Source organism: Prunus dulcis, chromosome 2, assembly GCF_902201215.1.
Source record: "Prunus dulcis chromosome 2, ALMONDv2, whole genome shotgun sequence".
Taxonomy (NCBI): domain Eukaryota; kingdom Viridiplantae; phylum Streptophyta; class Magnoliopsida; order Rosales; family Rosaceae; genus Prunus; species Prunus dulcis.
This window is the reverse complement of record NC_047651.1, coordinates 25,566,076-25,593,991: the sequence shown is the minus strand read 5'-3', so window position 1 is coordinate 25,593,991 and position 27,916 is coordinate 25,566,076. Positions and strand designations below refer to the sequence as shown.

The 27,916-nt window shown below is 40.7% G+C and overlaps 6 protein-coding genes across 6 annotated transcripts; 2 read left to right on the top strand and 4 right to left on the bottom strand.

Annotated features, from left to right (window-relative positions):
* Positions 1–450: 450 nt before the first annotated feature.
* On the bottom strand, positions 451–4,645 carry LOC117617738 (two-component response regulator-like APRR5). Its single transcript, XM_034347253.1, has 8 exons — positions 4,087–4,645; positions 3,286–3,447; positions 3,047–3,177; positions 2,799–2,948; positions 2,415–2,583; positions 1,977–2,319; positions 1,110–1,869; positions 451–956 (listed from the first exon to the last, which is right to left on the bottom strand). Exons 1-8 carry the CDS (start codon positions 4,322–4,324, stop codon positions 834–836), a joined length of 2,076 nt encoding a protein of 691 aa, XP_034203144.1. The 5' UTR covers positions 4,325–4,645; the 3' UTR covers positions 451–833.
* A 7,783-nt stretch (positions 4,646–12,428) lies between these two features.
* On the top strand, positions 12,429–14,808 carry LOC117617297 (ribosome-binding factor PSRP1, chloroplastic). The gene is made up of 5 exons (XM_034346625.1): positions 12,429–12,863; positions 13,287–13,430; positions 13,530–13,787; positions 14,222–14,330; positions 14,420–14,808. The coding sequence occupies exons 1-5, from the start codon at positions 12,561–12,563 to the stop codon at positions 14,548–14,550; spliced, it is 945 nt and encodes a 314-aa protein (XP_034202516.1). The 5' UTR covers positions 12,429–12,560; the 3' UTR covers positions 14,551–14,808.
* An 87-nt stretch (positions 14,809–14,895) lies between these two features.
* LOC117617294 (transcription termination factor MTERF8, chloroplastic-like) lies at positions 14,896–16,743 on the bottom strand. The gene is made up of 2 exons (XM_034346622.1): positions 16,402–16,743; positions 14,896–16,316 (listed from the first exon to the last, which is right to left on the bottom strand). The coding sequence occupies exons 1-2, from the start codon at positions 16,676–16,678 to the stop codon at positions 15,010–15,012; spliced, it is 1,584 nt and encodes a 527-aa protein (XP_034202513.1). The 5' UTR covers positions 16,679–16,743; the 3' UTR covers positions 14,896–15,009.
* Positions 16,744–17,015: 272 nt separating this feature from the next.
* LOC117617296 lies at positions 17,016–20,353 on the bottom strand. Its single transcript, XM_034346624.1, has 3 exons — positions 18,812–20,353; positions 17,584–17,708; positions 17,016–17,490 (listed from the first exon to the last, which is right to left on the bottom strand). Exons 1-3 carry the CDS (start codon positions 19,664–19,666, stop codon positions 17,346–17,348), a joined length of 1,125 nt encoding a protein of 374 aa, XP_034202515.1. The 5' UTR covers positions 19,667–20,353; the 3' UTR covers positions 17,016–17,345.
* Positions 20,316–23,495, top strand: LOC117617295. Its single transcript, XM_034346623.1, has 6 exons — positions 20,316–21,331; positions 21,599–21,761; positions 22,081–22,257; positions 22,369–22,452; positions 22,571–22,652; positions 22,785–23,495. The coding sequence occupies exons 1-6, from the start codon at positions 20,958–20,960 to the stop codon at positions 23,222–23,224; spliced, it is 1,320 nt and encodes a 439-aa protein (XP_034202514.1). The 5' UTR covers positions 20,316–20,957; the 3' UTR covers positions 23,225–23,495.
* A 2,278-nt stretch (positions 23,496–25,773) lies between these two features.
* LOC117617607 (60S acidic ribosomal protein P1-like) lies at positions 25,774–27,396 on the bottom strand. Its single transcript, XM_034347052.1, has 4 exons — positions 27,263–27,396; positions 27,102–27,185; positions 26,403–26,618; positions 25,774–26,079 (listed from the first exon to the last, which is right to left on the bottom strand). The coding sequence occupies exons 2-4, from the start codon at positions 27,168–27,170 to the stop codon at positions 26,026–26,028; spliced, it is 339 nt and encodes a 112-aa protein (XP_034202943.1). The 5' UTR covers positions 27,171–27,185; positions 27,263–27,396; the 3' UTR covers positions 25,774–26,025.
* Between the last annotated feature and the right edge of the window lie 520 nt (positions 27,397–27,916).

Below are 27,916 nucleotides of genomic sequence, written 5' to 3'. Positions count from 1 at the left end.
TTTCATCACGGCATGACTTGTATTCAGTCATGATGCGTTATTAGTCCAAGAAAAGCCTTTGAGTTGGTTGCCTATAAACTAACACTTGTTTCGAACTTTTAAATTGGGCTACCCCTTATGGGAAATTACCAACCACAATTAGTGGGAAGAAGGCATGATCATTTTGATGACATGGACGACTCTGTGAAGTCTTTGTTTGGACAGTAGTGCAGCACGCAGCAGTAGTGGAGGCTGTACCCAAAGACGTATCTATCTATTGCTGGTAGAAAATGATATTTATGAATTGGAGTTGCAGTGGAGAAATCGCTTTTCGTTCACCCCAATCAGAATTTATATTTGCAAAACAAGTGATATTTATTAAGCACTCAAAGATGTCACTGTTTGAAAACACCACCTATTTAAGCTGTTCGAAGGGGCACTAAATAATCACTATCAAGTATAAAACACTGATTTTGGTAATTCCCTTTGTTAAATGAAACAGTTCTCCTTCTTGCCGTCTCAAATTACAAGATGATAAGTATAAATTAAGTCTGTATACCAACTAAGATCTGAAATTCTGAATGAACAAACCTATGACTAAGCAGCCCTAAGGAAATTTTAAAGGAAAAAAAACATGTACAACCCTATTTTAAAAGGGATACGGTGATAATATGAGTTAATGGATATCCACAAACAAGATGAATATGGAAGTGGTGTCAGAAGCATCTTCAGACCTGTATTTTTCTCTTCATCTTTGCTTCTTGGTATCAGATTCAAAAACTGAAAATGGTGTACCAGAGCTATAGTACTCATCCTGCTATCTTAATTAACTTTAAGTACAAGAAACCATGTAGTTAACTATCATATGTATTGACATCAACTTCTGCAGGTGAAGGATCAGTATTCACTTGACGAACAAACTGCCCTTTTATTCTGGGACGCTGCTCTGCAAGTTTCTTTCTGCTCTCGTAACGAACCTGTGAATCAAAAATCTCGTTAAGGAATTAGAATTACAGCATAGTTTGATTTGAAAATCTTCGTTTTTTTTGGGGACGGGTTTTGGGAGAGAAGCAATGGTATTAGTAAAAGTGAGAGTCATTATAGAAAGGATAACGAAGATATTGATGTACCTTCTTGTCATAGCATCTATCTTTCCGCTTCAAGCGGAACTTGTTTAGAGCTGCTTCTCTTTGGATGGACCGATGAGAATTTCCACTGTGAGTAAAGAGAGTGTCCTCATTCTTGCTCTCTGGAGCAGTCCTAAATATAGCTCCCTGATCAACATTGCTATTACTTCCACAAGCACTTCCATAACCCATGGTATTAAGATGACCTGCAGTACCATTACAGAAACTACTACTTGCACTCTGATCTGTTGTTGAAGAAATATGCCCTCGGTCCTCATCAAATCTTTGATCCTGATTGTGCAGAGTTTGTTCCATGGGAGCTTTGGCATGTTGATACAGTGTGCCGTATACTTGCTCAGATTTATCTTTTTGAAGATTTGCCGGATAAAATGTATTCATTAGGAATGAGGATTCCTGCTGAGCAGCTGAACTTGGCATTGGTGATGGACTTGATTGTGTACAAAACATTGGAGGCGGTGCAGTAACATACCCATTGCCTAGATTATTAAACCTTATACCTTTCACAGGAACTGGAAGAGGAAATAGTCTCTGCCCATGGCATGATGTTCCAATTTCAGATTGGTTAGATTGTCCTGTAGCTAGAGTGATAATACTCCTGGGAATACTTGAAGTTGTACCAGGTGTATCGCAATCAGCATTTGTATTGGATGCTTGCTTTTCAAATTTAGTTTCATGTGCCTTTTGTTCATCACAAACACCAGCCAATGTTGTACTCTGGGGCTGCATTGGCCTGTTGATGTATCTGCAAGATGGATCATTGATAGAATTAGAAAATAAGTCCAGTGAAAGAGTAAACTGATGTCCACAAATCACAAAAATCAAGTGCAGAAAATGAAAATGGAAACTCACCTTGAAAAGGCTGAGGCATTAGAATGGCCAAGAGTATGCCTTTTCTCAGTAGTTTGATTCTCAAAGCCACTGGAATCAGATCTTCTCAAGGAGAGATCCAAGTGTGGAGCAGAATCAAAAGTTCTAGGTCTATTACTTGAAGAAGAATTTCTCTGGTTTCTGTTTGGATAATTATTAAATACTCCAAAAAAGTCAGTGGCATCTTTAGAAGAGTTGACAAGGAGATCGTTATTGTCACAAGCTTCACTAGCCATATTAGCATCCCTCCTATGACTTTCTGGACTGACACCCTCGCCTAGTGAAATTGCTGTGTCCATGTCCTCATAGGCATCAACGGATGGCCCTAATTTGATAGACACATTGTAAAATGTTAACAGGCCTTCCTACCAGACTGAATAGACAAGAAGCTACTAAATTGGAAAGGTAAAGCTGTAATACCTCTAGCTGCATTTTTGTGCATAACCAATTTCTCGCCAAAATTGATGTTTGCTTCATCTTTTTGCATTCTCAAGTCACCCAGAAAATTTTGGCTCTTGATTTGCTGCGAAAATTCCTGCATATCCACCGGGGCACTCTCAGTTTCGAAGTCCGGCTTCGTGCAAGAGCTCTACAAGAGACAGAAAGCATGCAGTCAGTCTACCGAAAACTTCATGTAGCCAACCTAAATTGATTTACACATACATCAAGCATTCTGGGCATTAGATAGGTTGGTCATTACAATTCTACACTTGCTTGAAGGGTTGTCAGTCCACTTTACAAGACATTTAAAGACAAGCTAATTAATGCTTTCTCTGTGCCATGTAAAAAATATGAAACACAAACCTGAGAATCGGTCCCTTTCTCCATGTTCTCCTTGTTTCTTTGAACAGATGGCCCACAGCCACTTGAATGATTGCTTGCCGCATCGTTTTCAGAAGTGGCTTCATTTTTTTGTTGTCCAACACTCTCATCCTGGGGGCAATTTCGGGTTAACTGATTGACAATAAAATTCAATAAAGGTTTAGTCAGAAACAGTAAGACAAGATTTCCAAACTAAACTAAAGAAAGAACAGAAAGTTAAGAAGGCATACAGATTGCCTCCTCCAAACATGCTGCCATAGATTTGTCAGCTCATTCTTCCTAATAGGCTTAACTAGATAATCAGAAACACCTCGCATCATGCATTTGTAAACTGTGCTAATTGAATCTTGGGAGGACATCACTGCAAGATCACAAAAGAAGGGAAAATTCTTTCGTTAAACACCACTGCGGTGAAAAATCAAATCAGTTAATATGTCATATCCACAATTATTTGTTTTGTAAAACATACTTATAACAGGAATGTTTTTGCAGATCTCATGGTCCATGATTAGCGAAAGCAAAGCGAATCCAGATATTGACGGCAGATCTATTTCTGTCAGTATGAGGTCTATGTTATGCGGTCGTGCCTTCAGTATCTCCCAAGCTTTTAAGCCGTCAGGTACAGCAGCAACTGCTCAAACAAAAACAAGATCCATATGAAGTTCAATGGGTAATGTGTCAGCCTTAACACAGACCCTTAATAACACTAGCCTGAAAAGTTTCTTGCTTTAACAGAAAATATAAGCCTTTTAGCGATAAAACCTGCAATATATTATCTGTACTACTAACAAGAAGCAGCAAATGCCAAAAAGAGTGACTTGAACCATTAACCCCTTTATTCAATAAACTCGAGACACGTGAAAGTAGAAAGAAACCATTCTCTCACTGTAATTAGAACTTAGAACTAGAAGTCTTCCTGGTTATGGTTAATTATAAACAAATTTACTACTATTGGCCTATGTTCCTTGTCAGCACAGGCTTCAACTTCAAGCTAATTCAACAAAATTCTTCAATTATTCATCCGCACAGGCCCAGAAATAGAATACCTAATCTTTATAATTAAGAAAGAAAAAGAGAGAAAAGAAAAAGAAAAAGCAAATCATCTAACTCATTAGATGAACACAAGCTTAACACACACCAACAAACGATCGCCAAAAACAACCCAGTTGATTATTTAGCAAAAGACGCTAGATAATTGAACAAAACCAAGACTTTAAGCAAAAGCAACAACAGCACAGCAGAGCAGCCAGGAAAGAAAAGAGCCACTGACCTCTGTAGCTACATTTCCTAAGAAGCGCAGCTATAATATGCCTGGTGGAGTCATCAGCTTCGACCAACAAGACCCTCATGTTCATGGTAGGCAACAGCTTATCCCACCTCATTGTCCCAACTGAAGAGTCACACTCACCCCCATCCTTCTTCTCTGTCTCTACCCTGTCTTTCTTCGCTTCACCCTCTGCTTTCAGTTTCGCTTCCATGTCCTCACTACTCAGAACCGGCTCACCCATTTTATATTTTATATTTTCTATTTTCTTCTCTGTGTCTCACGTTGGTTGAACCCACGGAGGAAACAGAGAGTCTTTTGTGTCTCAGTGAAGCAGCTGGAGAATTCGAATTCTCAATATCTGAATCCTTGGCTAAAAGGAGAGAACTTTTTCTCTGCTGAAAAAATATCTGAATTCTCAGTCTGAAGTTTAGTGAAGGTAATCGGACGGCGACGATACCGATTCCCACGAAATCTAACGGTGTTAAATATCTTAACCTACCACGAGAGAGGAAAATATCTCGAACAACTGTTCTGGGTGGGACCTGGTGGTGCCACGTCATCAACCCAATCTAAGACTAGGGCCATAGATTGATCAAAAGGCGAGGCGTCATTGGCTTCTGCATTTGGTGGTCCAGATTTTAAAGAAATCATTTTTTTCTCGGAAGATTTTTGGGTGGAGACAGGTGGCAAGGTTGTGGGTCCCTGGAGGGAAGATATAATATTAAGATCTTTTGGCAGATATTTTTGAGTGCATAAGGAGGAGGCGATGGATCCCATGGACAGGATTGAGACACGTGGAGCACTAGTGGGTGGAAGTTCATTTGTGGCCTTGAACTCTAAAGTAGTCAATGGACCGAGCAATTGGGTGGAGGTTCATTTTTGTCATAATGAATTTGGCAATCTCAGAGCTTGACCATTAGGGCATAAAAATGAGTGGTTGTTAGGCTGTGATAGGCCGTTGACGAATTCTATTGGATACAATAATATATAATACCCACATTGCCATTGGATTAAAGTATTTATTTATGGGTTAAAATATTTCTAAACCGACATTAGTGACTCTAAATCCTTCATTATAGTGACTATAATATTTGTTTAATGGGATTAAGACAAAGATCAGTAGAGAGGATAAAGATTAAAGACCCCTCCATTTACTTTCCTTTTTTTCTTTCATGGGCCATTGTCCCGTGCTAGATGGCATCCATCCATGCATTCAGTCCCCATATTCTCAAAAGCTATGTGTGTGTGATGGTCATCTAGACACATCGCATCATTTTCCATTTCAATTTTTTGTATGTAACCTAGTTGTTTCTTTTCCTTAAACCATACTCTTCGTTTGCACAATGATTGACTTAATTAAATTTATAAAATAATGACCTGGGTGTCTACCAAATACGTATTTGCTTCACTAATCTATATTAATCTACTTTAGTTTGTTCCAACAAAAGAGGATGGAATTTAAATTTGTGAATTCTTCTACTATTGAAAAAAGAAATACCACTAAATTTGTCGAAAAACATATTAAAATCTGCAGCTATAAGAGCATTTCTACCAGTTAGCCCCTTGCCATGGCAAGAGGAGCCCTAGGGCAGCTACTATTTACGTGAATAGTGGCTGCCCTTGCCCCCTTCAGCAAAGTGTGTTTCCAGCAGTTTAGGCTTGCCATGACAAATACTATTCATTTTTTTATTTTTTTCACAACTTTGTTTACTTAAACAATTAATTTGGATAATTTTTTCGGATAAGATTTTTGGGTTCCTACGTGTCAATACTATTCATATCGGATAAGATTTTCGGTTTCAAAATTCAGATAAATCAAAATTCAAATTTCAGATACATTTCGAAATTCAAATTTCAGATAAGATTTTCATCCTCTAAGATTGCGCCGCGTGTCATATCTATCTGTGTACATTTTTCTATAAAACCAGAGGTTCAGCTCATACCTCTCACACCATTTCTTCTCTACATTTCCATTTCTCATATTTTAGATTTCATTCTTCATTCTCAATGGCAGATATGCAAGAGGTTTTGGAGAGGCAAGAGCGAAAAACTAGAGAAAGAATGCGTAGACGAGCTGCAAGCAAAAGGGCGCAGAGAGAACTAGATGAGCAACTTGGCATAGCAGTTGCTTTGCTGAAGGAAGAAAACCAGAGTCGCCGTGGTTCACGAGAAGGCCGTGGCCCAAATGTGGACAGACATAGACATTCTCGGGGTAAGAATCTTATGGAAGATTATTTTATCCCACAATCTCTGTACTCTGATGTTCATTTTCGAGGGAGATATAGAATGCAACCCCATTTGTTCAATAAAGTCATGCATGATATTTGCAATTATGATGAATATTTTGTTCAAAAGAGAAATTGTGCTGGAAATTTGGGACTTCTTCCAGAGCAGAAGTTCACAGCTGTGATATGAATGTTGGCGTATGGGTCATCTGCTGATCAGGTGGATGAGATTGCTCAGATGGGGAAGTCCACTGTTTTGGAGAGCTTGGTGCGATTTTGTGATGCAATGGAAACTCTGTACACCAGAGACTACCTACGCAGATCTACGCCCAGGGACCTGCAACGGCTTCTCCAAAAAGCTGAGTCTCGAGGATTTCCTGGCATGATTGGTAGCATTGACTGCATGCACTGGCAGTGGAAAAATTGTCCAACTGCTTGGCAAGGGGATTACGGAAATAGAAAAGGGCAGAAAAGTATCATCCTGGAAGCAGTTGCTGGTTTTGATACATGGGTTTGGCACGCCTTCTTCGGAGTTGCCGGATCTCAAAACGATTTGAATGTCCTAGGTCAATCCCCGGTGTTCAATGATGTTTTGAGAGGTGAAGCCCCAAATATCACATATGAAATTAACAATACCATCTACCAGAATGGGTATTATCTAGCTGATGGCATCTACCCGAGGTGGACAACATTTGTGAAAACAATTCCACATCCCCGATCTCATAAGCAAAATTTTTTTGCTCGCTATCAAGAGGGGTACAGAAAAGATGTTGAGAGGTGCTTTGGTATCCTTCAAGCCCGGTGGGCTATTATCAGGGGCGCGGCACGTCTATTTGACGAGGAGGTGCTTAGGAGTATAATGATGACTTGTATCATCCTCCATAACATGATTGTGGAAGATGAATATGATTACGATGTTGATGAAGTGTATGAACCAAATCCCATGGACACGGCCCTAACACGAATTTATGAAAAACCAGTGGGGCCAAATGGAGAACCAGTGCAGCATGAACCGTTGGTTAGAGACGGTAGTTTCATGCCCCGTATGATTGATCGCTACACGGAGATGCAATCGTCGTATATTCATGAACACCGTCAAGTTGACTTGATGGAGCATTTATGGGCGGTGAAAGGCAATGAAGGTGAATGAAGTGAAGTGAAGATGTTTTTTTTTAATTTATTATGTTTATGTTGTATTTTTAGTTATGCTTTGTTTTTTTTATACTTTATTATTTTTAGTTGTGGGTTGTTTATTTTTTATGCTTTGGTTGTGGGTTGTTTATTTTTTATGCTTTGGTTGTGGTTTGTTTATTTTTTATGCTTTGGTTATGGTTTGTTTATTTTTTTTGCTTTGGTTGTGGTTTGTTTTTTTTTTAATGCTTTGGTTGTGGTTTGTTTTTTATGTATGAAATGTTTTGAATAAAAAGGATTTTTGTTGAATATTTTCTTTAATCACTAAAAGAAAAGCAATACAACTAATAAAATAAAATACATGAATTAAACAAAACAAAAAATACAATGAAATAAAAGGCAAGTAAACTAAGACATGAAAGGCAAGCAAACTATTTTAATGGTTTTCATCATTTAACCAATCCGTGTTGCTAGGTCCATCGTCACGAAAAAGTATTCGTCAAAACATCCCTTCGTTCTAGCTTCCAAAATTGTTTTGTTTCAGGTGACATATGGCTTGTATCCATGGCCATGGTTTCCCGATCTTTTTTTTCAATGTTTTGTTCGCGTACATACTCCCTTTCTTTGCGTACATACTCCCTTTCTTTTGCATATTCTAGTTGAATAGCCATATCGTGCTCTTGTTGTTTCAAGTCCATTTCAATTCTCATGGCTTGGTGCTTTGAAAGTTCCTCCAAAAATTTAGATGCATTCTTGCTAGAATTGCTCCTTCTCTTCGCCTTCGCCGCCTTCCTCCCAATATGAAAGGACCCGCCCCGAATTTTCCCAAAATCCGAGACAAATCCTTTGGAATTCCTGACATCACCCCGATGCCGGGCCCACTTACTAAAGACCGAGACTTTCTGTCGAAATTTCGGCAGAGTCTCCCCTATAAATTGGACATTTCCCAAAATTTATACCTGCATAAAAACACAATTTATATTCCCAACTGGCAGCATGCACAATATAAATTCATGCAATTTACATACATGGCCTTCGGCCTTCCAAAAATTCTCAACCAACTACCAAACGATTCAAATACAAATTAAGACTAACATTTAGTCTGCGGCTGCACCTAACAACCTTAGGCTGCCTACGTACCCTCCTTGAGGGATCAAGCCACACGTAGTTCTCTCTTAAAACCTAATTCCACATATAGGCAATACCTTAATCCGTTTTCTCTTAATTCACGTAATCTCCCCATACGCCGGTACTACCAACGCCACGTATGGGGCCTGTCAACACGCCGGATAACCTACGCCACGTGCGACCTCAACATAGTATCTCACAATCTCCCCATACGCCGGTACAACCAACGCCACGTATGGGGCCTGTCTCAACGCCGGATAACCTACGCCACGTGAGACCTGAACATCATATCACAAATCTCCCCATACGCCGGTACAACCAACGCCACGTATGGGGTCTGTCCGCACGCCGGATAACCTACGCCACGTGGGACCCAACACATCATATCACATAACTCCCCATACGCCGGTACAACCAACGCCACATATGGGGCCTGTCGACACGCCGGATAACCTACGCCACGTGCGACCTCAACACAGTACTACAATATCTTCCCATACGCCGGTACAACCAACGCCACGTATGGGGTCTGTCCACACGCCGGATAACCTACGCCACGTGGGACCTAACTTTCACTTGGTGGTGCTTATAGTAAATCCCAAATATCCGGGGAGGTACCTAAGGTAGTGCGTATAGTACTCCGAACTGACATTCTAGACTCTTTTGTACTCTTGTACCAACTTATTATAATTATAATAATAAATATTAATTCTAATATTGTGTAACCCTTCACAAGAGTCTAGCACCCGATAATCCCCCAAGAAAGGTGAGATTACTCCGGAAGACTCACGGTCAATCAAGGGTCAAACTACCCTAACCCTGGTCAAACGGGCCCACGGGGACCACGACCTCCAAACTCCGATCCGAAAGTTCCTATAGGTTCTATAAGGTATAGGACACTTGTCCTACAAGTTTGGTTCAGATCGGACGGTCGGATCGCTCACGATCGTACGATCTAACGATTAATATAAAATATAAACTTTAAATTATTGAATCGGAACATCCGGGGCTCCGATTCACGATCCGTGAATTCCTAAACGATCCTAGAATTACCCAGATTAACATATATTAAATTTGGGACCATCCGACGGTCCCAACCTATCGAACCCGGATAACGCCCGATAGGCGATATCCGTTCGATAGTCAAACGACGTCCGAATTGAGATCCGCGAAATCCTACGCGCTCGTGACGGCACGAGGACCTCAAAACTGCCCAGAGACAAGCCACCACCCTCGCCCACGCGCCGCCACACGCGCGGGCAGACCGGGTGTCCAAAGCGATTACGGTCCGTCGAAAAATCTTGGAACCGAGACTCCAAACTCCTACCCTAGGTAAAACACCCCATTTGGAGTCACTTTTGTTCTTGGACAACCCCCAAAAAGTGGCCGAAAATGGCCGATCACGGCGGCCGAAGTTCGGCCGATTTTCAATTCGAAAATCGAATTGCCTACGCTACGAATCGATCAATTCCTACCCAACCATCAGCTAGAACATGCAGAGGGGATGAATTTCCATACCTTGATCGCCAGAAATGGCGGCCGGAGGAGGGAGATCGGAGCCGGCGAAGTTCGGGCGAAAATCGCCATTTTCCGGCGGCTGGAGCGGCGGCCGATCTCGGGGGAGGGCTGGGTCGTGACGCCGAGGCCGAGCCGGTCCTTTTGGCACCGGTCCCGACCGCAGCCGCGGCCGGTGGCCGGAGATACGAGGAGAGAGAGAGAGAGGGCCGACGAGAGAGAGAGAGAGAGAGAGAGAGAGAGAGAGAGAGAAAACCAGATTTTTATAAAAAATCCCATTTCGAAATATTTACGGTTGTGCCACTGGGTTTCTTTTGACCATATCTCTCTCGTTACAACTCCGATTCGAGCCCACTACGTGTCTATGAGCTCGTCTCAGCACGACCTATCCAAAAATACAAGTCACGGTCCCAAACTCTCTCCGGCTAAAAATATGACTAAAATACCCTTAAATAATTAAATAATTAAATAAGGGTTAAATTTGGGGAAATTTGGGATCGGGGTGTTACACAATAGGCCTTGGCTCCTTTTCAATAGGTGAGTCTTGACTCATCGGGGAATCCATAGGTGAATCCGATGCCGGCGTCTCATGAAGTGGAGTCTCGTTCAAGACTACCGTCAGACCGGTTGGAATAATTTGGAATCTCTTACAAATCTTCACCACCTCCCAACAATGGGTATGGTTGAAACTTTTTTTCCCTTACCCAGTAGCACCAAACCACATTTGTGCTTGCATAATCTATAATAAAAAAAAATTAAATGGAAAAAATGCAAGAAACTTTAAAAAATATTGGCAATGCAACATGTAAAAAAAAAACTAGAGACATATTAACAAAATATATAAATTGCAAGAAATATTTAAATAAAAATTAATATGACATAGAAATTAATAGAACGAAAATGACAAATAATTTACCTCACTGCTAAGGTTTTCTCCGCTTCGATGGTTGTCCATCGCTTTTGCTAAGGCATTTCTCCATTTCGCCAACTCTTTATTAAGAACTTTCCACCTACTGGATAATGTCATTTCTGTACGTGTAGAACCAATTGCCCTTTCACAAAATGCTTGATGAATTTTTTTCCACATATGAGAAAATTTAATCTCATTGCCCGTTACGGGACAATGACTAACTTGGACCCAAGCCTCACACAAGCTAACATCTTCCATCATGCTCCATGCCCCTCCATTTTCAGTAGAAGAACCCATAATATGATAGACAAAAATACAACTTGAAAGTGAAAAAATATTGAGTAGAAAGTGAATAAATATTGAGGAGAAAGTGAATAATAGTAGAAGGAGAAGAAAATGTAAGAGGATTTGGTGTTAAAAGTGAAGAGTATTGGTTGGTATTTATACAAAAAAAAATTCAATAATTTTTGTGTATTTTTTTTCAATTTTTTATTGCAGAAAAATTGCCTGCCGTTGGATTGAAGAAAAAAAAACAATCGGAGAGCTAATAGGCTGCAACGTGGAATGTTGCCGTTGGCGGCTACTGTAGCGCGTCGTTTGAAATTTTTTTTAACGTTGGCGCGTGCATTGGAGGGCAGACGCAAGCCTGGCGTCAGCGATGACGTCACCGCCCACGGGCGCTTGCTCGGGCCGAACTCCACCTCGGGCCAGCCCAGTCTCGTGGCCCCCACCTCTTGCCCGGGCTGCCTTCTACTGCTGGAAACCTATTTTTTTCCCAAACCACCCCCCCCCCCCCCCAGCCCGAGTCCACCTCCTGCTGCTGGACTTGCTCTAATGTGCATATAGGTGGAACCAAGATGGAAAAGTGGGTTTGGGCTGTTGAGTTGAAAAATGGGCCAGACCTGAAAAAATGGAATTGGGACGGGCCACCTCCGGTTTTTTATTATTTATTTTTTTCAATAATGAAAAAAAGGTTCCAACTTGACAAATAATTCTCACGCGACCGAAAGTTATTTTTGGGGTTTTTTTTTTTTTTTTTTTTTGGGGGTCAATTATGTGGTCTGCCATATAACATGTTGGACTAAACGTATCCAGAGACGTGCCTATCCGAACGGGAAGGATTCGGACAAATGGAATTTTGGCACTCAACAAATGCGTTGGGACGATCTCGGATCCAACGTACCATGACCACGAGCCATCAGGCCAATCACTACAACACAAACACGTGTCGGTGGGTGCCCCTCTTTGAGGCATTGAATGTAGACGTTGAATCAACCAAAGAAAACCATCCAATCTACACCGTCCAATCACGTAAGTACAGAAGATATGCGGTTAAGATTTCTACTGTGTCTTACACTTAACTGTAGAGGATGAAGTGGATAATGTGTGAAATTGCCACGTGTGACATGGTATATCCATTTCTGTCATCTTGTCCGCTTGCTCTAGAACCCATAACTCTGCTCCTAAAACCCCTCTTATTGATTTTCTTTCATTTTCCTTTCAACTTTCCATCTATCCAAACACTTCCGGAAACTTATCCCAAACCTAAACTCTGCGAGTATCACGAAATGGCTACTCTGTTTACTTCCTTGCAGATGCAGACAACCTTTCTTTACCCCCTTCATCCCTCTTCCTCTTCGGCTTCTTCTCAATCAATGTCCACTCTCTCATCGACGCTTCTCACAAAGCCCCAAATCTTCACGCTATCGTCTACCTCTTCCACTTTCTTCAACCCCGCTAAGCATCTGAAACCCATTTCCATTGCGATTAGACCCACAAACAAGTGCCATGGCAACTCACTCTCTGTACGGATGTCCTGGGACGGCCCACTCTCCTCAGTCAAGTTGATCGTACAGGGAAGGAATTTGGAGGTATATAAATTTTTAGCTTACCTTACCTCTTGTTGGTTTTACGCGGCGGGTTATAGTGCTTGTTTCTACTTGTAGTTTAAAGTTTGGGCTTTACAAGCATTTTGTTTTCTGTAATGTATATGTTTTGGACTAAGCCTTACAGAGAAGACTTGAATTAAATCACATCTACTATGATCCGTTCATGTTGTTTGTCGAAAAGTACATTATGTGTGGAAAATTAGAAATCTAGGTTATATTTTGTAAATCCCATTCTGATAAATTGATTAGGTGTGGTGACTTCCAAAGCATTTTTCATGTGATCAATGATGTGCTGATGACTATTGGTTGATGACCCTGATTCTGGTGCTGTTTCTATCCACAATGCTCTCCTCTAATTATACAAGGAGTGGACTTTGAATGTTAAATTTTTATCCGTGAATTTAGTTATCTGAAGCGGTCAAGAAGCATGTGGAAGACAAGGTTGGCAAGGCAGTTCAAAAGCATAGTCACCTAGCCAGGGAAGTTGATGTTCGGTTGTCTGTTCGAGGTGGAGAGTTTGGAAAAGGCCCAAGGATTAGGAGATGCGAGGTATTATTACCCTATGCGCATTGGCATGAATAGTTTAGGTAATCTGGAATCGCCATAAATGGTTCGTTCATAAGGCATTGTGTATTTGTGTTTGCTTAGGTGACTTTGTTCACGAAGAAGCATGGAGTGTTCCGGGCTGAGGAAGAAGCTGAGACACTTTATGCAAGCATAGATCTGGCTTCTTCTATCATCCAGAGGAAGTTGAGGAAAATAAAGGAGAAGGACTCAGACCACGGTCGGCACATGAAAGGTTTTAACAGATTGAAAGTTAGGGAGCCCGCAACACAAATAGTGGTGGAAGAGGAAGAGGAAGAGACAGTTCCCCAAGAGGAGGAAGGAGACTTCATCAATGACGAGGTTTTCTCTTGGACTTCTACTTTCCTCCAAAGTTATTCAGTTTTATATTTGACATGTGTTATATCACATTTTATACTGAATTGTCGTTACATCTTCTCTTTATTAATGGTTTTTTTATTATCTAAAATTGAAAAGCAACTTATAGCATTAGAAATTGTTGATTGTGGTGTACGAAACAGATGGTTAGTTCATCTTAGTTTTCAAAGGCCTTGCTGTAAGTACGGCGGATGTTTCTGCTTTTAACATTTTAGATATTTCTACTCATAACATTATAAAGAACTGCAGGATGGGATTGAGTGCAAAAGTTGCAGAGATAAAGAGTTTTTGTGTTGTTGTTGTTGAATAGTGCCAATAATCGTTAGACTGCTTTGGTTAGCTAGCTAGATGACGTTCTTCTCCATCTTATACTCATTCTTTTCTTCTTCTTGTTCTAGATTGTCCGTATGAAATACTTTGACATGCCCCCTTTGACTGTCGCTGAAGCAGTTGATCAACTGGAAAATGTTGATCATGACTTCTATGCTTTCCGAAATGAAGAAACTGGTATGAACAATAAAATCACAGCTGCGTTATTTTCTTTGTTCTTGATTACTATCAACCAGTGGTTGAAATTTTTCTTTGTTCTTGCTTAGGTGAAATTAATATAATATACAGAAGAAAAGAAGGAGGTTATGGGCTTATTATACCCAAAGGAAATGGTAAAGCTGATAAATCAGGGCATGTGGTGATAGAACGAGCTAGAGAACATTCCTTGGCAGAATAAAGAGGCCTAGCAAAGTGCAATCCTTCTGTACAGTTACGTTTTCAAATCACCTCTTAGATTCCTGAAGGCAACAGAGTGTTTAAAGGCCGAGGCCTGATGAGACGATCGTTGATTCAGAGTTTGAGAGGCATAGTTTTGTAACCCATGGATGAAAGTTTCTGCGGATGTACAATTACAAACAAAATTCCATTGGTGCCCAGCACAAAGGAAGCTGATGTTACATATTTTACTTTCATTGCATATACATTTGCTCAGTCATCTCTTCCTTCTCAGTTGCCTAATGCTAATTGAGATTTAACATAACATCAATGTGAAAAAGGGTGAACGAGAAAGAATGATAGAAAAACCGATACAGATATGGAAAAGCTTTAATATATAACCTGTCAAAAGGTGTCGCGACTCAGTTCTTTTTTCAAAACGTCGAAGTGGTTTTGTTCTTGGAAGGGTACAGAAGGTACATTATTTATCCGACAAAACTTCCATTTCCTCGTTGAGATTCTCATTCTCAACAACATATGCTGGCTTCTTTGTCGAAAATCTCTCGGACGAAACAGTTAAGAGCTTATTCAATGACATTCCTTCCCCTAAAACCTTCTTCCTTAGTTCATACCTGGCTTTGATTCTGTCATCAAGTTTGTAACCAAGGAATGCCGGAAAGTTCAATAACTCTCCAACTTCACGACCAATCTCATTTATCAAGTACTCCATCTTCTTCTCTATAGCACTATGACTGTATTGCAGTATCTGCGGATGCTTCGTGCTCATGATAACAATGTCGCCGCACGAAAGCCCATAACTCAAGAACAACCCAATTACCTTTTGCAAATTATCACAGCTTGTCCTGGTGGCGGATCCCATTGCTGCAGCCATGTCCTTGGTTCTATATTTGTACCCAATCTTCACCAAAAAGGCAAGTTTATATGCAAGGTTGTCTTCAAATGACAAGCCTAGAAACAAGGGTGCTTTAATCAAGAACTTGTAGATATCATTTGAGCTATACCCACATTGCTTGAGAAAATGAATTCTAGGACGCAATTTCCTCTCCCTGCTGGCGCTCACCACATTGGGGAAAACAAGCAAAAATTTGAATATTTGCTCATCAGTTAGGCCGGCCAACGACCTCAATAGCTCTACATGGCCTTTCGTGTGATCCACGGTGTAACTCAAAATTGCAGGGAGCTTACCCAACAAAGTCCCTGTGGCATCCTCATCTCCGCCGCTAAGCTCTGTGAGAAACCCAACTCTTGGAACCAGCTGGGTGTCTAGATCATAATTGAGTAGTGTGGGACGCCTCACAATCAAGTCGATTCCACCAAAGCGGCTCAAGAATGCGATGGTCCTTTCAATTTCTTCAACTGACTTGAGGCACAAAGCCTTGTACAAATTAAGTTTGTTCAGAACATCAAAAATCTTCTCACGGGGAACTCCTCGGTGAAGAAGCAATCTGACTTTTTGATCAAAACCCACCAAGAATCTTGCTTCTGTTGTACCGAAAAGGCGCTTCAGCTGCGGCGGCTCAATCTTTCCTTCAAAATCATGGCGCACAAAATGTAGGAAAGCATCAATTTCGTCAGCTGTTAATAGACTTGGACATTTGGTAATCAAGCGAGAAAGCTCAAGGCCATCAACTCCAACAGAGCGGAAGGAAAGAATCCGAGTACGTAGTAAATCCAAAGACGTCGACGTGAGTGCTGGGTTCTTGTCCAAAACCACTTGGGCTTCTTCCCCGTCGATCCCAATTTCTTGAAAGAATGAGAAGAGCATCCCTGGAAACAAGATATAACAAAAAAAATCACGTTGTGTTTTGTTTGTGGCAATGTGTTTGACAATAGGTCTCTGAGAGTTGCTTACCTATTTCGGCGAGAGCATTGGTGGCGGAGTTGATGTAACGGCATTGGATAAGAATCCGTTGATTGGGTCGCAGACCCACTTGGGTTAACAATGGTTTTGGTTCAGCCCTCGGGGTTCTAGTGAACTTTAACAGAGAAAACCATTCATGGTTACGGAAGGTTGAAAGTGAAGGTGGTGCGAAATAAGCAGTAGGCCGAGGAGATGGTGGGAATGAAAAGAGAGATTCAGAAGAAGAAGAGGGAAAAGCGTGCGTGAACAAAGCGTATACAGCGACCATGTTCGTGATAAAAATGGTTTCTCTCGGCTCAAATGGAGCTTTTTATTTACAGTCTTAACCAACGGTTAACGTTTGTCATCGGAAATTAGTTGGGGTGAGACAATTTAAAGACAATGTCTGTCCGGGCCATACCTAAATGGGCTATTTCTTGATGGATTTCCAGAATGTTTAATTTATGGGCCCAATGGACCTACAAATAACAATTTGAACAAAATCGTGCAAATTTGAAGTTCCAGCTTAGTTTTGAGGTAATTCTAGGCAGCGACACAACGCTTCTTGCAAGTTGCAAGACATATCCTTCAACCCCATTCTTGTTTTTGCAGAATACACTGATATCTTTCGTTAGAATGATTCCCTAGATTGAATTGAATTTTCTATCAACAGGTTTGCAGGAACCGGAACAACAGAACAATCCTTCGGAGCAAACACTTTTTTATCATGCATTACAAATGAAAGAACAAATTCACTATTTCACAACATTTTGATTCCGAAGGACAAGGCAGCATGATCATCCCCATCTCCAAGTCCTAAACGAGACCAAACGCATATACTCCTTTCTGGAAGGAGATCAAAGGGCCAATCAAATCCAAACACTGAAAGAAAGACCGCTGCCGCCATTGATTAAGCGGCCTCTTTCCAGTGAAACATTTTTATGGTGACTGATCAATCAAGCCGTGTATTGCTTTTGGATGTCCTTGAGACACGTTCTCAGAAGCTTTCCCCCATTTTTATTGTCGGTAGGAATGCCTTTAATAAGTATAACAGAGGAGTCACCCTTTTTCATTTTTCTTGGTGATCTGTTCAAAGGAAACCTGCAAGACATTCGATAAGAGCAGAATAAATCGTTATTACATACAAGCAGCAGCAGAATATTGAAATCAGATAAAACTTGCAAGTGCACTTGCCCTTTCTTGGCATCTTTGCTTTTAGCATCTGGCATGTCTTTGCCAAATTCCTCCCCTCTTTCATTAAGACTATCTGGTGTGTCCTCGCAGACTTCATTGCTTGTGTCATTCTGTGAATTCTGTCCCTGGACAATGAAGCAAGGCAACAAACACACCTTTCTCAGTTTCATATAAACATGTACAGAAACTCTACGATTACGACATCAAATGAAATGCTACAGTTTCAAAGTAATTAATAGCAGAAGTCCCTTTGGACAGTTATACATCATGCTGCGATTCATTACTTCATTATGTTATGCAAGAGTCAGATGCTAAACTAAAACTCGCAACACGAAATCCAGAACCACAAGGTGGCACAAGTTGGAGGCCGCAATAGCCTCAGAATTTAAAGGCTAAGAAACAAAGAGGCATGCATGCTCTCAGCAGAACTTAGCAGTAATCTCCCTTACATAGACTTAAATCAGCTAAATAAGTTCATCATCATTAGGGATTAGTTCGACTGCTACCCTAATAACAAAGAGGACGGAGATGAACTGAATAGAACTCCCAATTACAATTGGTAACAAAGAAACGAGTGATCAAAATATCACAAAATGAATACAAAAATGCCTAAAGTAGGAAAAGGAAACAACCATGAACGGAAGATGAACTAGATTTATACAACTCTGTGAATTCTGAACCCAAATAAGATATACTGTGAGCAGATAATCCAGCATATGCAAATGCGGTGGAGGCAATGATCATATTAAATCCTTTACTCGAAACAAACATGAAAATTAAAACACATGAAATCACAAACTGTATAGGAATTATCACACTAGAGATGGCATCACATGTAGCATTTGAAAGTGCCAACAAAGATCTTGACACCAAGGTGCATCATTTTAGTAAATAGCAAGTATAATGTAACAAAATCAGCATTAAGCCTTCTGAGTTGCGCTACCAAAATGCTTGCGCCATCCACAACCACTTACATGATTGAGATCTAAAAACCCTTTCAGACACCAACCACTTACATGAAGTTGGCATACTAAATCTTTACCAACAATTTCATTGCAAAACCAAACAAATTAAAGCATGTGATAATGAGAAAAAAAAAAAAAGGAAAAAACAGAATTGGTAATTCAAGATCACCACACAAACAATGAAAATGTACTCATAATAAAAACTCAGAAGCACAATCAAGCAAGAAATAAAACAAATTATTAGGATAGAATCTTAATCTTACTTCAGTGGACTTGAGAGCTATACATTCATCCCCATCAGCTTCCTTCAAAGCTGAAACCTTAGCCTTCTTCTTGTCAATGTCATCACCGCCTTCAACACCAACTTCCTCATCAACCACTTTTCTCTTACGTCTCCCGAACTTCCGAACTTTGGCCTTCTTCTCCCTAACTTTCCACACATTCTTCCTCCTAAACACCACCTTCTCCGTCTTCCAAACCCCGCAACTCGTATCGATCACCGTCACTTCGCTGATCGAATACCCTTTCAGCTCTCTCAACTCCTCCTTCTCTTCCTCTTCCTCCTCTTCCACCTCCTCACCTTCCTCACCACCCACATTTCCCAAGTCCTTATTCTTCATCAAGCTGCCGTTTTGCGAGTCCAAGCACGCTGCTTTGTCGAGGACATTTTCGTCATTTCGACCCCAGTCGGAGCTCTTCTCTTCGGTGGCGTTTGCAGTAGCAGCATTGCTGTCAGAGTTGGCCGTGGAAGTGACACAAACTCTAGGGTTTGCTTGTTTTCTAGGAATCTTTTTCCCTAAAAGTTTGGAACGTTCGTCGGAGCCGCCCATGAAAAATAGCTCCGAGAGAACGTTGTTCACCAGGCCGATGAATGCCTCTCCCTGGTTATCTCGGTTCGGGCACGAGGTTGTGGACTGATTCACCACTCGGTCCGAACCCGGCCGAGTCGACTCTGTGGACGATGAGACATTGGGAGTTGGGAATTCCGAGGAAGAGTTTGTGTTTCGGCTAAGGAAGTGGTCGAGGTCAAGATTGTCGCCGGTCGGAAGGCCCTTGTTTGACCGGAGCCGGTCCAGCCAGTTCGAACCGGACTTGTTGGCAGGCACCGAACAGAGCATTGCTGAGGTGGACGGATCTGATTAGCCGACTGGACAGAGCTTGATGGGGAGCTTCTACCGTCGAAAATTGCTGTCGGAGACGAGCAGAAATTAGGTTTTCGGTTCAAAGCTTGAAATTTTTTGTTTTGGGTCTCAAAAGCTTGAAAATTGAAAGGTGCGCAGTCTGTTCTGGGTTATGGGTTACGTGGCAGGCAGTAGGTGTGAAGTTGCTTTTACTTTTACTACGAAGCATGAAACACGTGAGGTTTATTTTTCATTACAAATTGGCCAAAAGATTCAATTTTCAGTAAAGATTGTTACTGGATTTGGTCTCGGTTGGATTCTCTGTGTAGATATGGTAACTAATCTTCGGTCTTATTTTCAAGCGCTGCAGCTGCTGAGACAGAGGTGACCTCCGGAATTTGTTCCTCAAACCAGAGCTTAATGGTCCACCTCAGAAAAACAGACCCAAACTCGGTAAAATTCAAGCTCTTTAAAATGGGCTGCACTGGACCCGACCCAGATATGATCCAATGATATGATCTAATGAGCATATACAAAGTATAAAGTCCCCAACTTTTCTCAGAAAAAGAAAAAGAAAAAAAAAAAGATCCCTTAAGTTTACGGTTCACAACTTCACACCATATTTTGGGACAAGAAGAAGACGACTTGCCCCCAGTGTTGATGCTCTGTAGCCGCAAGTAAAAACCCCCCACAGAACAGAACAACAAAATACAGATTGCCCAGCCCAGGTGCTGCACAAATACAAAAAAGGAGTTCAAAGGTTTAAGCCAACGTGAAAAACAAGAAACCTCAGCCACTGGCAGGCATGTACTTGGAAATTCGAACGTAGAACGACAAACGTACGATTTAGGAGTTTTGTCGTTTTGTCTTGTCTTCTGCTAAATCTATGGACGTATCAAAGTACCCATCTTTGTAGTCCGCCAATCCTCTATTTTTGCTTCTTCTGATTCCTTTCTCACGTTCTTTTGTTTACTTGCCGTCGTAAGGCTCTCCTCATTTTCCTCCACCAATTCTCAGTGTAAGCCATTGAAACGACACCGTCACATGAATCCCGAACCAACTCCTTCTTCCCGCCTCTCATGTCCCCCACGTCAATAAGCTTCCCTTCTGATATTTCTCTTCTGGGTTTTATATTTTTCTTCCATATCCTCAAGGGTCAAGCTTTTCCTTCTGCTTGACTATTTATTTTTGCATTTGTTGTAGTTGATATTGATCATCGTCTAGAACCCAATTTCCAAAACTTTGAAAAAGTATGCTGCTTTCGTTGTAATTTTCTTTTTTCTTTGGTATGGCTTTGATTGAGGCTTTGCCTGAATTATTGGAAAGACCAGCAAATACAATGGAGTACACAGGTTTGATGGTGTTTCTATGTCCTATATGGATGGTCTTACTTCTTGGTGTTGTGATCGGATGGTCGTGGAAACCCAAGTGGGCACCTTTTGGGAACGGCAAGGACAAATTCGGCTGCTCTGTTTCTAAAGGCTTCGATTTTTCGTTGCCGCCTTCGCCGTCCCGGTCGTTAATGTCCCCATTAAAAGGCTTTTCATCGGCTCCGTGCTTGAATTCGTTTGAGTTGGCTTCCCAAGGTTGTGAAGCCTTGTTCATGGATAGGGAATTTGAGAGAACAACTTCTGCTTCACCTTCCGAATTTGATGAGGGCAGGTACTTGGTATTTGTCATGCGACTTTTGTCACAATGCAATTATAAAGATTCGATTGTTTGTTAAATGTTTGTCAACTTTTATTTTGTAGGATTATAATATTGACTGATTAAATTCAATTTCTCCTTTGTTTTGTTATAATTTAAAAGATTACCTCAACATTATTAGGATGTCTAGTGCGTTTAAATACAAAGTTATGTTGAAGGAAGAGCCTAAATTGAATAGATTTTTATGTTCAAATTTCTGACTAGTTTGTTGTACTTGTCTAGCACATCGCAGCTCAATGAAGAGAAATCTAATGCAGTGACAGAGGAGGACTTGGACCTTTTATGCACGCTTGTAGATATGAAAGATGGAGGTCCTACTTGGATACAGATGATGGAACGTTCCACTCCAACTATGAACTACCAAGGCTGGTGTAGGGTTCCCGAGGTAAGGTTTTTCCTTATTAGTTGCTTTCTCTGGCCAATAATTTCACCTAAACCAGAATCTGCGGAAGGCAAGACGTTCGGTCAGTTACTTGCTTCTAGAGAGTTGTTTCTCATCTCCAACACCAAGTTGCGTGAGTTTGGCCAAGCAGTACTGTTATGCCAAAGCGCATTCTTAACGGCTTTAAACCAGTGATGTGGGTTTTATCAAATGTAGCTTTAGCTGTTATATGAGGCCTTCTCCTCTCGCTGTATCAGATTATGTGGGTAGGAACTCATTATACATATGTTTCGTTGTTTTCTTCCTGTTGGGTGTTTGTTAGATTGGTCCTCCTCAATATCGTAGCAGAACTATCTATGAGGACGCAACACCTGAGATGGTAAGGGACTTTTTCTGGGATGATGAGTTTCGATTAAGGTGGGATGACATGCTTAGGCATTCGACAACGATAGAAGAGTGCCCTACCACGGGAACCATGGTGGTACAGTGGATACGGAAGGCAAGACTTCCCTTTTGTATATTCTTCTAACTGATTGATGTTTGTTTCACTTTTACTAGTACTTCTCCCTTGCGTATTCTATCTTACCTCTGCAATGCTTTCATTTTGCAGTTCCCGTTGTTCTGTAAAGACAGAGAATACATAATAGGTCGTCGAATTTGGGAATCTGGAAGGTTGTATTATTGCGTGACAAAGGTACGAGTAGTGGAATTTATGTCTGGCATACATGTGCCTTCTTGACTCACTTCCTCTGATGATTTCCTAGCAGCAGGTTTTTCTGCTTTTGTTTGATGAATTGTCTCTCTTGTTATAGGGAGTACCCTATGCCTCTATTCCAAGGAATGACAAGCCAAGACGCGTTGACTTGTACTACTCGAGTTGGTGCATTCAAGCTGGTAAGTTAAGTTATGGCGCTCTTCTCTGGTTCCATTAAAAGGGGCATATCTATATTCAGTTTGGTTATCTTAGGCTCACTAGAGTTGGTCAAGCTGTTCTGTTACTAAGTGACCTTATTTGTACATAACCAGTGGAATCAAGAAGAGCCAACGGCCAGCTGACGGCATGCGAGGTTCTACTCTTTCATCACGAAGATATGGGTATTCCATGGGATATTGCAAAACTTGGAATACGAAAAGCAATGTGGGGGACCGTCAAGAAGATCGAGGCTGGCTTACGTGCCTACCAAACAGAAAGAGCTTTAGGACTGCCACTTTCTCGGTCAGCCTTCATGGCTCAGATCAACACCAAAATACATCCGGAGTACCTGAAAGCCTCAGGAGACACCGAGGATTCGTCACAGACTGAGGTGGTGACTGCATCTGGCAAAGCTGTGCGTAGGCACATATCGAAGCTCCTAATATTTGGTGGGACCATAATCCTTGCTTGCACTCTTAATCGAGGGCTCTTGATAAAGACATTGGTATTTGGGGTAACCAGAACGTTTGCAAAGGTAGGAAAGAAATTGTAAAGAAAGTGATTGGATCTCATCCAAGAACGTTGATTAGTATTTCGTAATTCACATTCTGAATAATGCCTTTTATATCCATTCTTCAACGGGAGAGGAAGAGCGCACTATGATAAAAACCCTCATTCCACTCTACTCCTATGAGAAATATGAGAGTTGCTTTTCTTTCTTTTTTTCTGTTGAATAAAGGATGTGAACGTTACCCTGGAGTTTGAGTTTGTATCCAGTAAATGGAGACATTTTGTTGCTGTATATAATGGATGTAACAGATGCTTTAGGTGTCCAATTCAGAGTCAGAGTTTTCAATGCTTAGTATAATAGATGGCTTTCTTGTTCAAATGATGATCCCTCGTTTGGAATTGGTGTTGGTGTGTGAAATTGTAACTTCACTGAATATAATACCTTCACATCATAGCAGAAGGAAAATTAGGTTCCCTGCACTTAGTTTCGTTTTCTTTTAATGATGCGGGAAAACTAACTATATTGGAGAAGGAGATGATCATATTTCATGAAATATGTACAGGTGGAAGATGTAAGGACATATCTTCCTATGCTACTAAAGAACACTTAATAATACTCCCTGGAAGGAAGCACCAGGATACTCTGCTTAGCTGCAGGGGTAAGGGGAGCTAACGAGCCACCAAGGTTTCAAAGGAGTCCAACCCGTCAAATTGGGGTGCCAACTCTAGCATCTGAGTGGTGTTGTTCAGCTCCACCTTCGGTTTTGGTACGACATGTTGGATGGTTTCTCCAATCCCACCTCCGAGTTCCTGCTTTAAGAAATTTGCAAATATTTAGCTTAATTAGAAAGTTAAAAATAAAACAGAAATCAGGGAAATCCGGGAGTTAGATTCTGAGTGCTGATGTTTGTACAAGTGCAGAGGTGCACTAACCTTTGGTTGGTTGTGGTTTTTGTCAAGGAAATATATCCCAGCAGCAGCAGCAGCAGCAGCAAAAGGCATTGACACATACTTAGCCATTGTAGCCTTTTGGGTTTACAGTAGAGAAAATTGGGGCTTTTGGTGATGACAAGTTCGCAAGTATTGTAGATGGCTTTGAGTTTGAATTTGAGAGAGAGAGAGGGAGAGACATTAAAGCAAAGAGGAATGTGAGATGCCTTGGGGGTGAAGATAAGAACAAACTACAGAGTGGTGGTGTGGTGTGAAAGAATAATCAAAAGGGCAAAATTGAAAAGCGGTTGTGTGAAAGAAAGAGGGTTTAGTGAAGGAAAAGTAAGGCTAATTAATGTCCTGAATCATCACGGGTGATGTGGATTGGATAATGCAGAATGTGAAACCCATGCTCACTCATTGCTCATGGCAATTAATAATTTTGAAGAGAGATAATCGTGGTATAAGATAGGAAAAAGTTAATAATCACAGGTAAAGGAACAATTTAGATGGGTTAATTCAAGTTGAAAGAGTGGGTGGCAAGATAATGATTTTGATTGAGCATGTAAATTTGTTGATTTCCGTATCATGTTAGGTAGGCCCCGCCATGCCATGCCATGATCGGGCAAGCGCCGACCACATCCTCATTCTTTCCATCCTCTAAGCAACTTGGAGGGCAAGACTTCATTGAAATGGTGTAAGTTGCATAATTTTTATGTAATCTTTCTTTTTTAGAATCAATCAATTGTCAACTGCTTGCATACATTGATTAGAATGATAACAACGTTGTTGAACAAAAGTTACAGACAGAGAGAGACTTAGATTGATTTGATTCAATAAGGAACAATAGTTTCAAAACAGTGCACTCCATCAAGTTCGGGGGTAAACCTTGGCAACAGCATCCCCTGTTGCCTTGGTTGCTGCTGCTGCAGTTTGTGCTCTGCCACTGCTGCTGAGTCTCCATTATTAATATTGTGATTGGCATTGGCATTGGGCTTCCCGGACTTGCTTTGGTTGCTGCTGCTGAATCTCCATTATTAATTTTTTGCTTGGCCTTGGCATTGGGCTTCCCGGACTTGGAGAAGCTCAATCCCAGCTTATGTAGCGCATCCAACAACCGAAGGAGGCTCTTGGCTCTTTTGATACAGAATTTGCACCAACGAAACGAGACTAAGCCAGAGGAGAAACACTTTCATGTAAGCTATTCACTTCCAATAATACAATGACACGTGGAATAACTTTTTCACATATTATAATATTATTGACCGGGAATAGCAAAACAGTGTTATCCCAATTGCAAGTAAGTTTGTCTGCAGCCCAAAGGATAAATTATAATTTGGAGGGAACCAGAAACCAAATGGATTTCAAAGAAGGTCGGTGTTGCCGATTGCCTTGAGGTTGGCTTAAACCACATTCAAAGCCAGCACAAGAACTTACGACATTTTTCTCCACACCACGAGTAGGTTAAGGAACTTTCCAACTCCGGTGAGGACGTTTCCAATTTCTAGGGACTTCTGGACAAGACTAGCACGTACCATGAAAGCTAATCGCACATGATAAGAAGAATCGACAATAGACCATTAACAATCAGGCACATGATTAGAATGTCAAAAACACAATTGATCGGGGTCTAAAACTAGAGTTGCATACCACGTTTAGACGTGCACATAAAAACGCTGAATAATTTCAACGGAAAAAAACCAACATTAAAACAAAACTATCAATATCTTCTTCCAACTCAGTTGCCAAGTTAAAAGCTTTTAGAACATATATGGAATGACGAGTGAGAGCCACTTCAACGTACAACACTGGGAAAAAATTTCTCAACTTGAAACAAAAATTTCAACTTCAATTGATCCTAAATTGTCTAAAATAAAATTTTAAAAAAACAGCTCAACTCATATATGAACTCTCCTAATCAAACAAGCTGAATCCCATGTCGTCGTCACTCTCTTCTTTGGGTTCTTCCTGTAAATACACAAACCAAGAATGAAAAACGAAGTAGTGATGCCAATCAGATAAATCAAATCACTACAATTATAAACCTTTCCGGACAATGAATGTTCAAGCAATGTCGCGAAGAATCATAATACAAAATGTAAATGCTAAGAAGGAAAGCCAAGGTTCATAATCGTCAAAACTCTTGTATATTTTATATGTCATACATAAAAAGTCTAGAATAATAAATACACTGATGCAGAGCACTTAAACAAAAGGAGCAGTCTTAAGCAAGGTATAGTAGGTATACAAAATCATCAAGACTGAAATCTATGCATGTATGACATTCTCACCTTCTTCTCCTCAGCTGCAGGAGCAGCAGCACTGGCAGCACCACCAGCACCACCAGAAGCAGCAGCCACAGTTACGGGAGCAGAACAGCCACCGGAGCCAGCATTCAAAATAAGGTCCTCAAGGCTCCTCTTCTCAGCAAGCTTGGCAAAGAGGCTTGGCCAGTATGATTCCACTGCCACATTAGCTGATCTCACCAAGGCGGCAATCTTCTCTGACTATTCAATTCAACATAAAATAGACAAACCAAATGAGGGTTAAAATTCAGGAAAAGATAAGGAAAAGCAGAACCAAAAAATACTAATAAACCCAAAGAAACCTAAGGCTTAATCAATGATATTCCAGCTTTGTTTTCGCGCTTTAGATGTTAGTTTTATATTCAACGCTCTCTCCTCTTGCTTTCACCAATCTAACGAAATAAAAAGAAGTGGAAAACAAAGGTCTTACAGAGATTATATGCAAACCATTTTGGAACAGGATTCCACAACATAAACGGATGCACAAAAACTAAAATGAAGGTCTTGCTGTGACTAGCATAAATGTTATGGCAACCTTAAACATAAAACGGAAATCTGGATTATGATAAAGATTTTGTATAGATTAATAGGTGGTATTGGGGTGATTAGCATAAAGGAGTCGTGTATTATGAAGTAAAGCATAAGAGATTAGGCGAATAGAGATAAATAATAAGGCGTCCTTACTGTGATTGCGATGCCGTCGTCGTGAAGAATCATGGCGGCGTAGGAACAAGCAAGCTCAGCGGTCGACATTGTAAAGCAATCAAACTGCAACAGTGAAAATCAAAATCAGTGACCTCGAACAAGATATAATTTTAGTGGGAAAGGAAGAGAGAGAGAGGGACCTGTGAGACTCTACTCTGGGTGGCGCAGCGCGGAAGCAAAGGACGAATAGTATTTAGGGTTTTGTAAATGGAGGGATTTTATATACAACTTTTAGCCCCAGTTCGTAGTGTTTTGTGCTACCAAAAGCGAAAAAGCCCAGTTGTAGTGTGGCCCACCATCACCATCTGCTGTATTTTTCAGTGCAATTCTGAACTTAACAGGCCCAATTTTCACTTGTGAAATGAAATTTGACAATTAAATTCCAATTATGTCCCTACTCTGGGGTGTCTTTTTTGCCGACTCCCATCCTATCAACACAAGTAACTGGTGAAGTACACAAAGTAATTTTTAGTCTAGTAATGTTAAAATAATCCAAGTTTAAATTCTTCAATTAATATAAATTAAAGTTTCGAGATTTAGATAGAGTGTTGTTAAACAAACCTTAAAATTACCTAAGTACACTCTATTACCAAAAATATTTATTGAATTACTAATTCATTCTAATATAAAATGATCAAAAAGGACATATTGAATTGTAAAATAAATGTAATTTTAATAAGTACACCATACTCAGTTAATTTTAAGGTTCGTTTAACGCCGCCTTTTAAATATGATGTGTGTCAAACAACATAGAACAACTTAGCTTAATACATACATATACATAAATTCATATT

Bases quoted from the DNA above. Each gene is read 5' to 3' on its own strand.
- LOC117617738 (XM_034347253.1), bottom strand. From the start codon at position 4,324: ATGGGTGAGCCGGTTCTGAGTAGTGAGGACATGGAAGCGAAACTGAAA. The intron at 2,584-2,798 runs GTTTGTGTTTCA...TGTCTCTTGTAG, and splicing joins AGAAAGGGACCGATTCTCAG to AGCTCTTGCACGAAGCCGGA. The intron at 1,870-1,976 runs GTGAGTTTCCAT...TCCATCTTGCAG, and splicing joins AATGCCTCAGCCTTTTCAAG to ATACATCAACAGGCCAATGC.
- LOC117617297 (XM_034346625.1), top strand. From the start codon at position 12,561: ATGGCTACTCTGTTTACTTCCTTGCAGATGCAGACAACCTTTCTTTAC. The intron at 12,864-13,286 runs GTATATAAATTT...CCGTGAATTTAG, and splicing joins TACAGGGAAGGAATTTGGAG to TTATCTGAAGCGGTCAAGAA. The intron at 13,788-14,221 runs GTTTTCTCTTGG...TTCTTGTTCTAG, and splicing joins GAGACTTCATCAATGACGAG to ATTGTCCGTATGAAATACTT.
- LOC117617294 (XM_034346622.1), bottom strand. From the start codon at position 16,678: ATGGTCGCTGTATACGCTTTGTTCACGCACGCTTTTCCCTCTTCTTCT. The intron at 16,317-16,401 runs GTAAGCAACTCT...TCTTGTTTCCAG, and splicing joins CAATGCTCTCGCCGAAATAG to GGATGCTCTTCTCATTCTTT.
- LOC117617296 (XM_034346624.1), bottom strand. From the start codon at position 19,666: ATGCTCTGTTCGGTGCCTGCCAACAAGTCCGGTTCGAACTGGCTGGAC. The intron at 17,709-18,811 runs GTAAGATTAAGA...TTCATTGTCCAG, and splicing joins TAGCTCTCAAGTCCACTGAA to GGACAGAATTCACAGAATGA. The intron at 17,491-17,583 runs GCAAGTGCACTT...AATGTCTTGCAG, and splicing joins AGCAAAGATGCCAAGAAAGG to GTTTCCTTTGAACAGATCAC.
- LOC117617295 (XM_034346623.1), top strand. From the start codon at position 20,958: ATGGCTTTGATTGAGGCTTTGCCTGAATTATTGGAAAGACCAGCAAAT. The intron at 22,258-22,368 runs GCAAGACTTCCC...TTCATTTTGCAG, and splicing joins TGGTACAGTGGATACGGAAG to TTCCCGTTGTTCTGTAAAGA. The intron at 22,653-22,784 runs GTAAGTTAAGTT...GTACATAACCAG, and splicing joins GAGTTGGTGCATTCAAGCTG to TGGAATCAAGAAGAGCCAAC.
- LOC117617607 (XM_034347052.1), bottom strand. From the start codon at position 27,170: ATGTCGACCGCTGAGCTTGCTTGTTCCTACGCCGCCATGATTCTTCAC. The intron at 26,619-27,101 runs GTAAGGACGCCT...TGAATTGAATAG, and splicing joins ACGACGGCATCGCAATCACA to TCAGAGAAGATTGCCGCCTT. The intron at 26,080-26,402 runs GTGAGAATGTCA...GTGTATTTACAG, and splicing joins CTGCAGCTGAGGAGAAGAAG to GAAGAACCCAAAGAAGAGAG.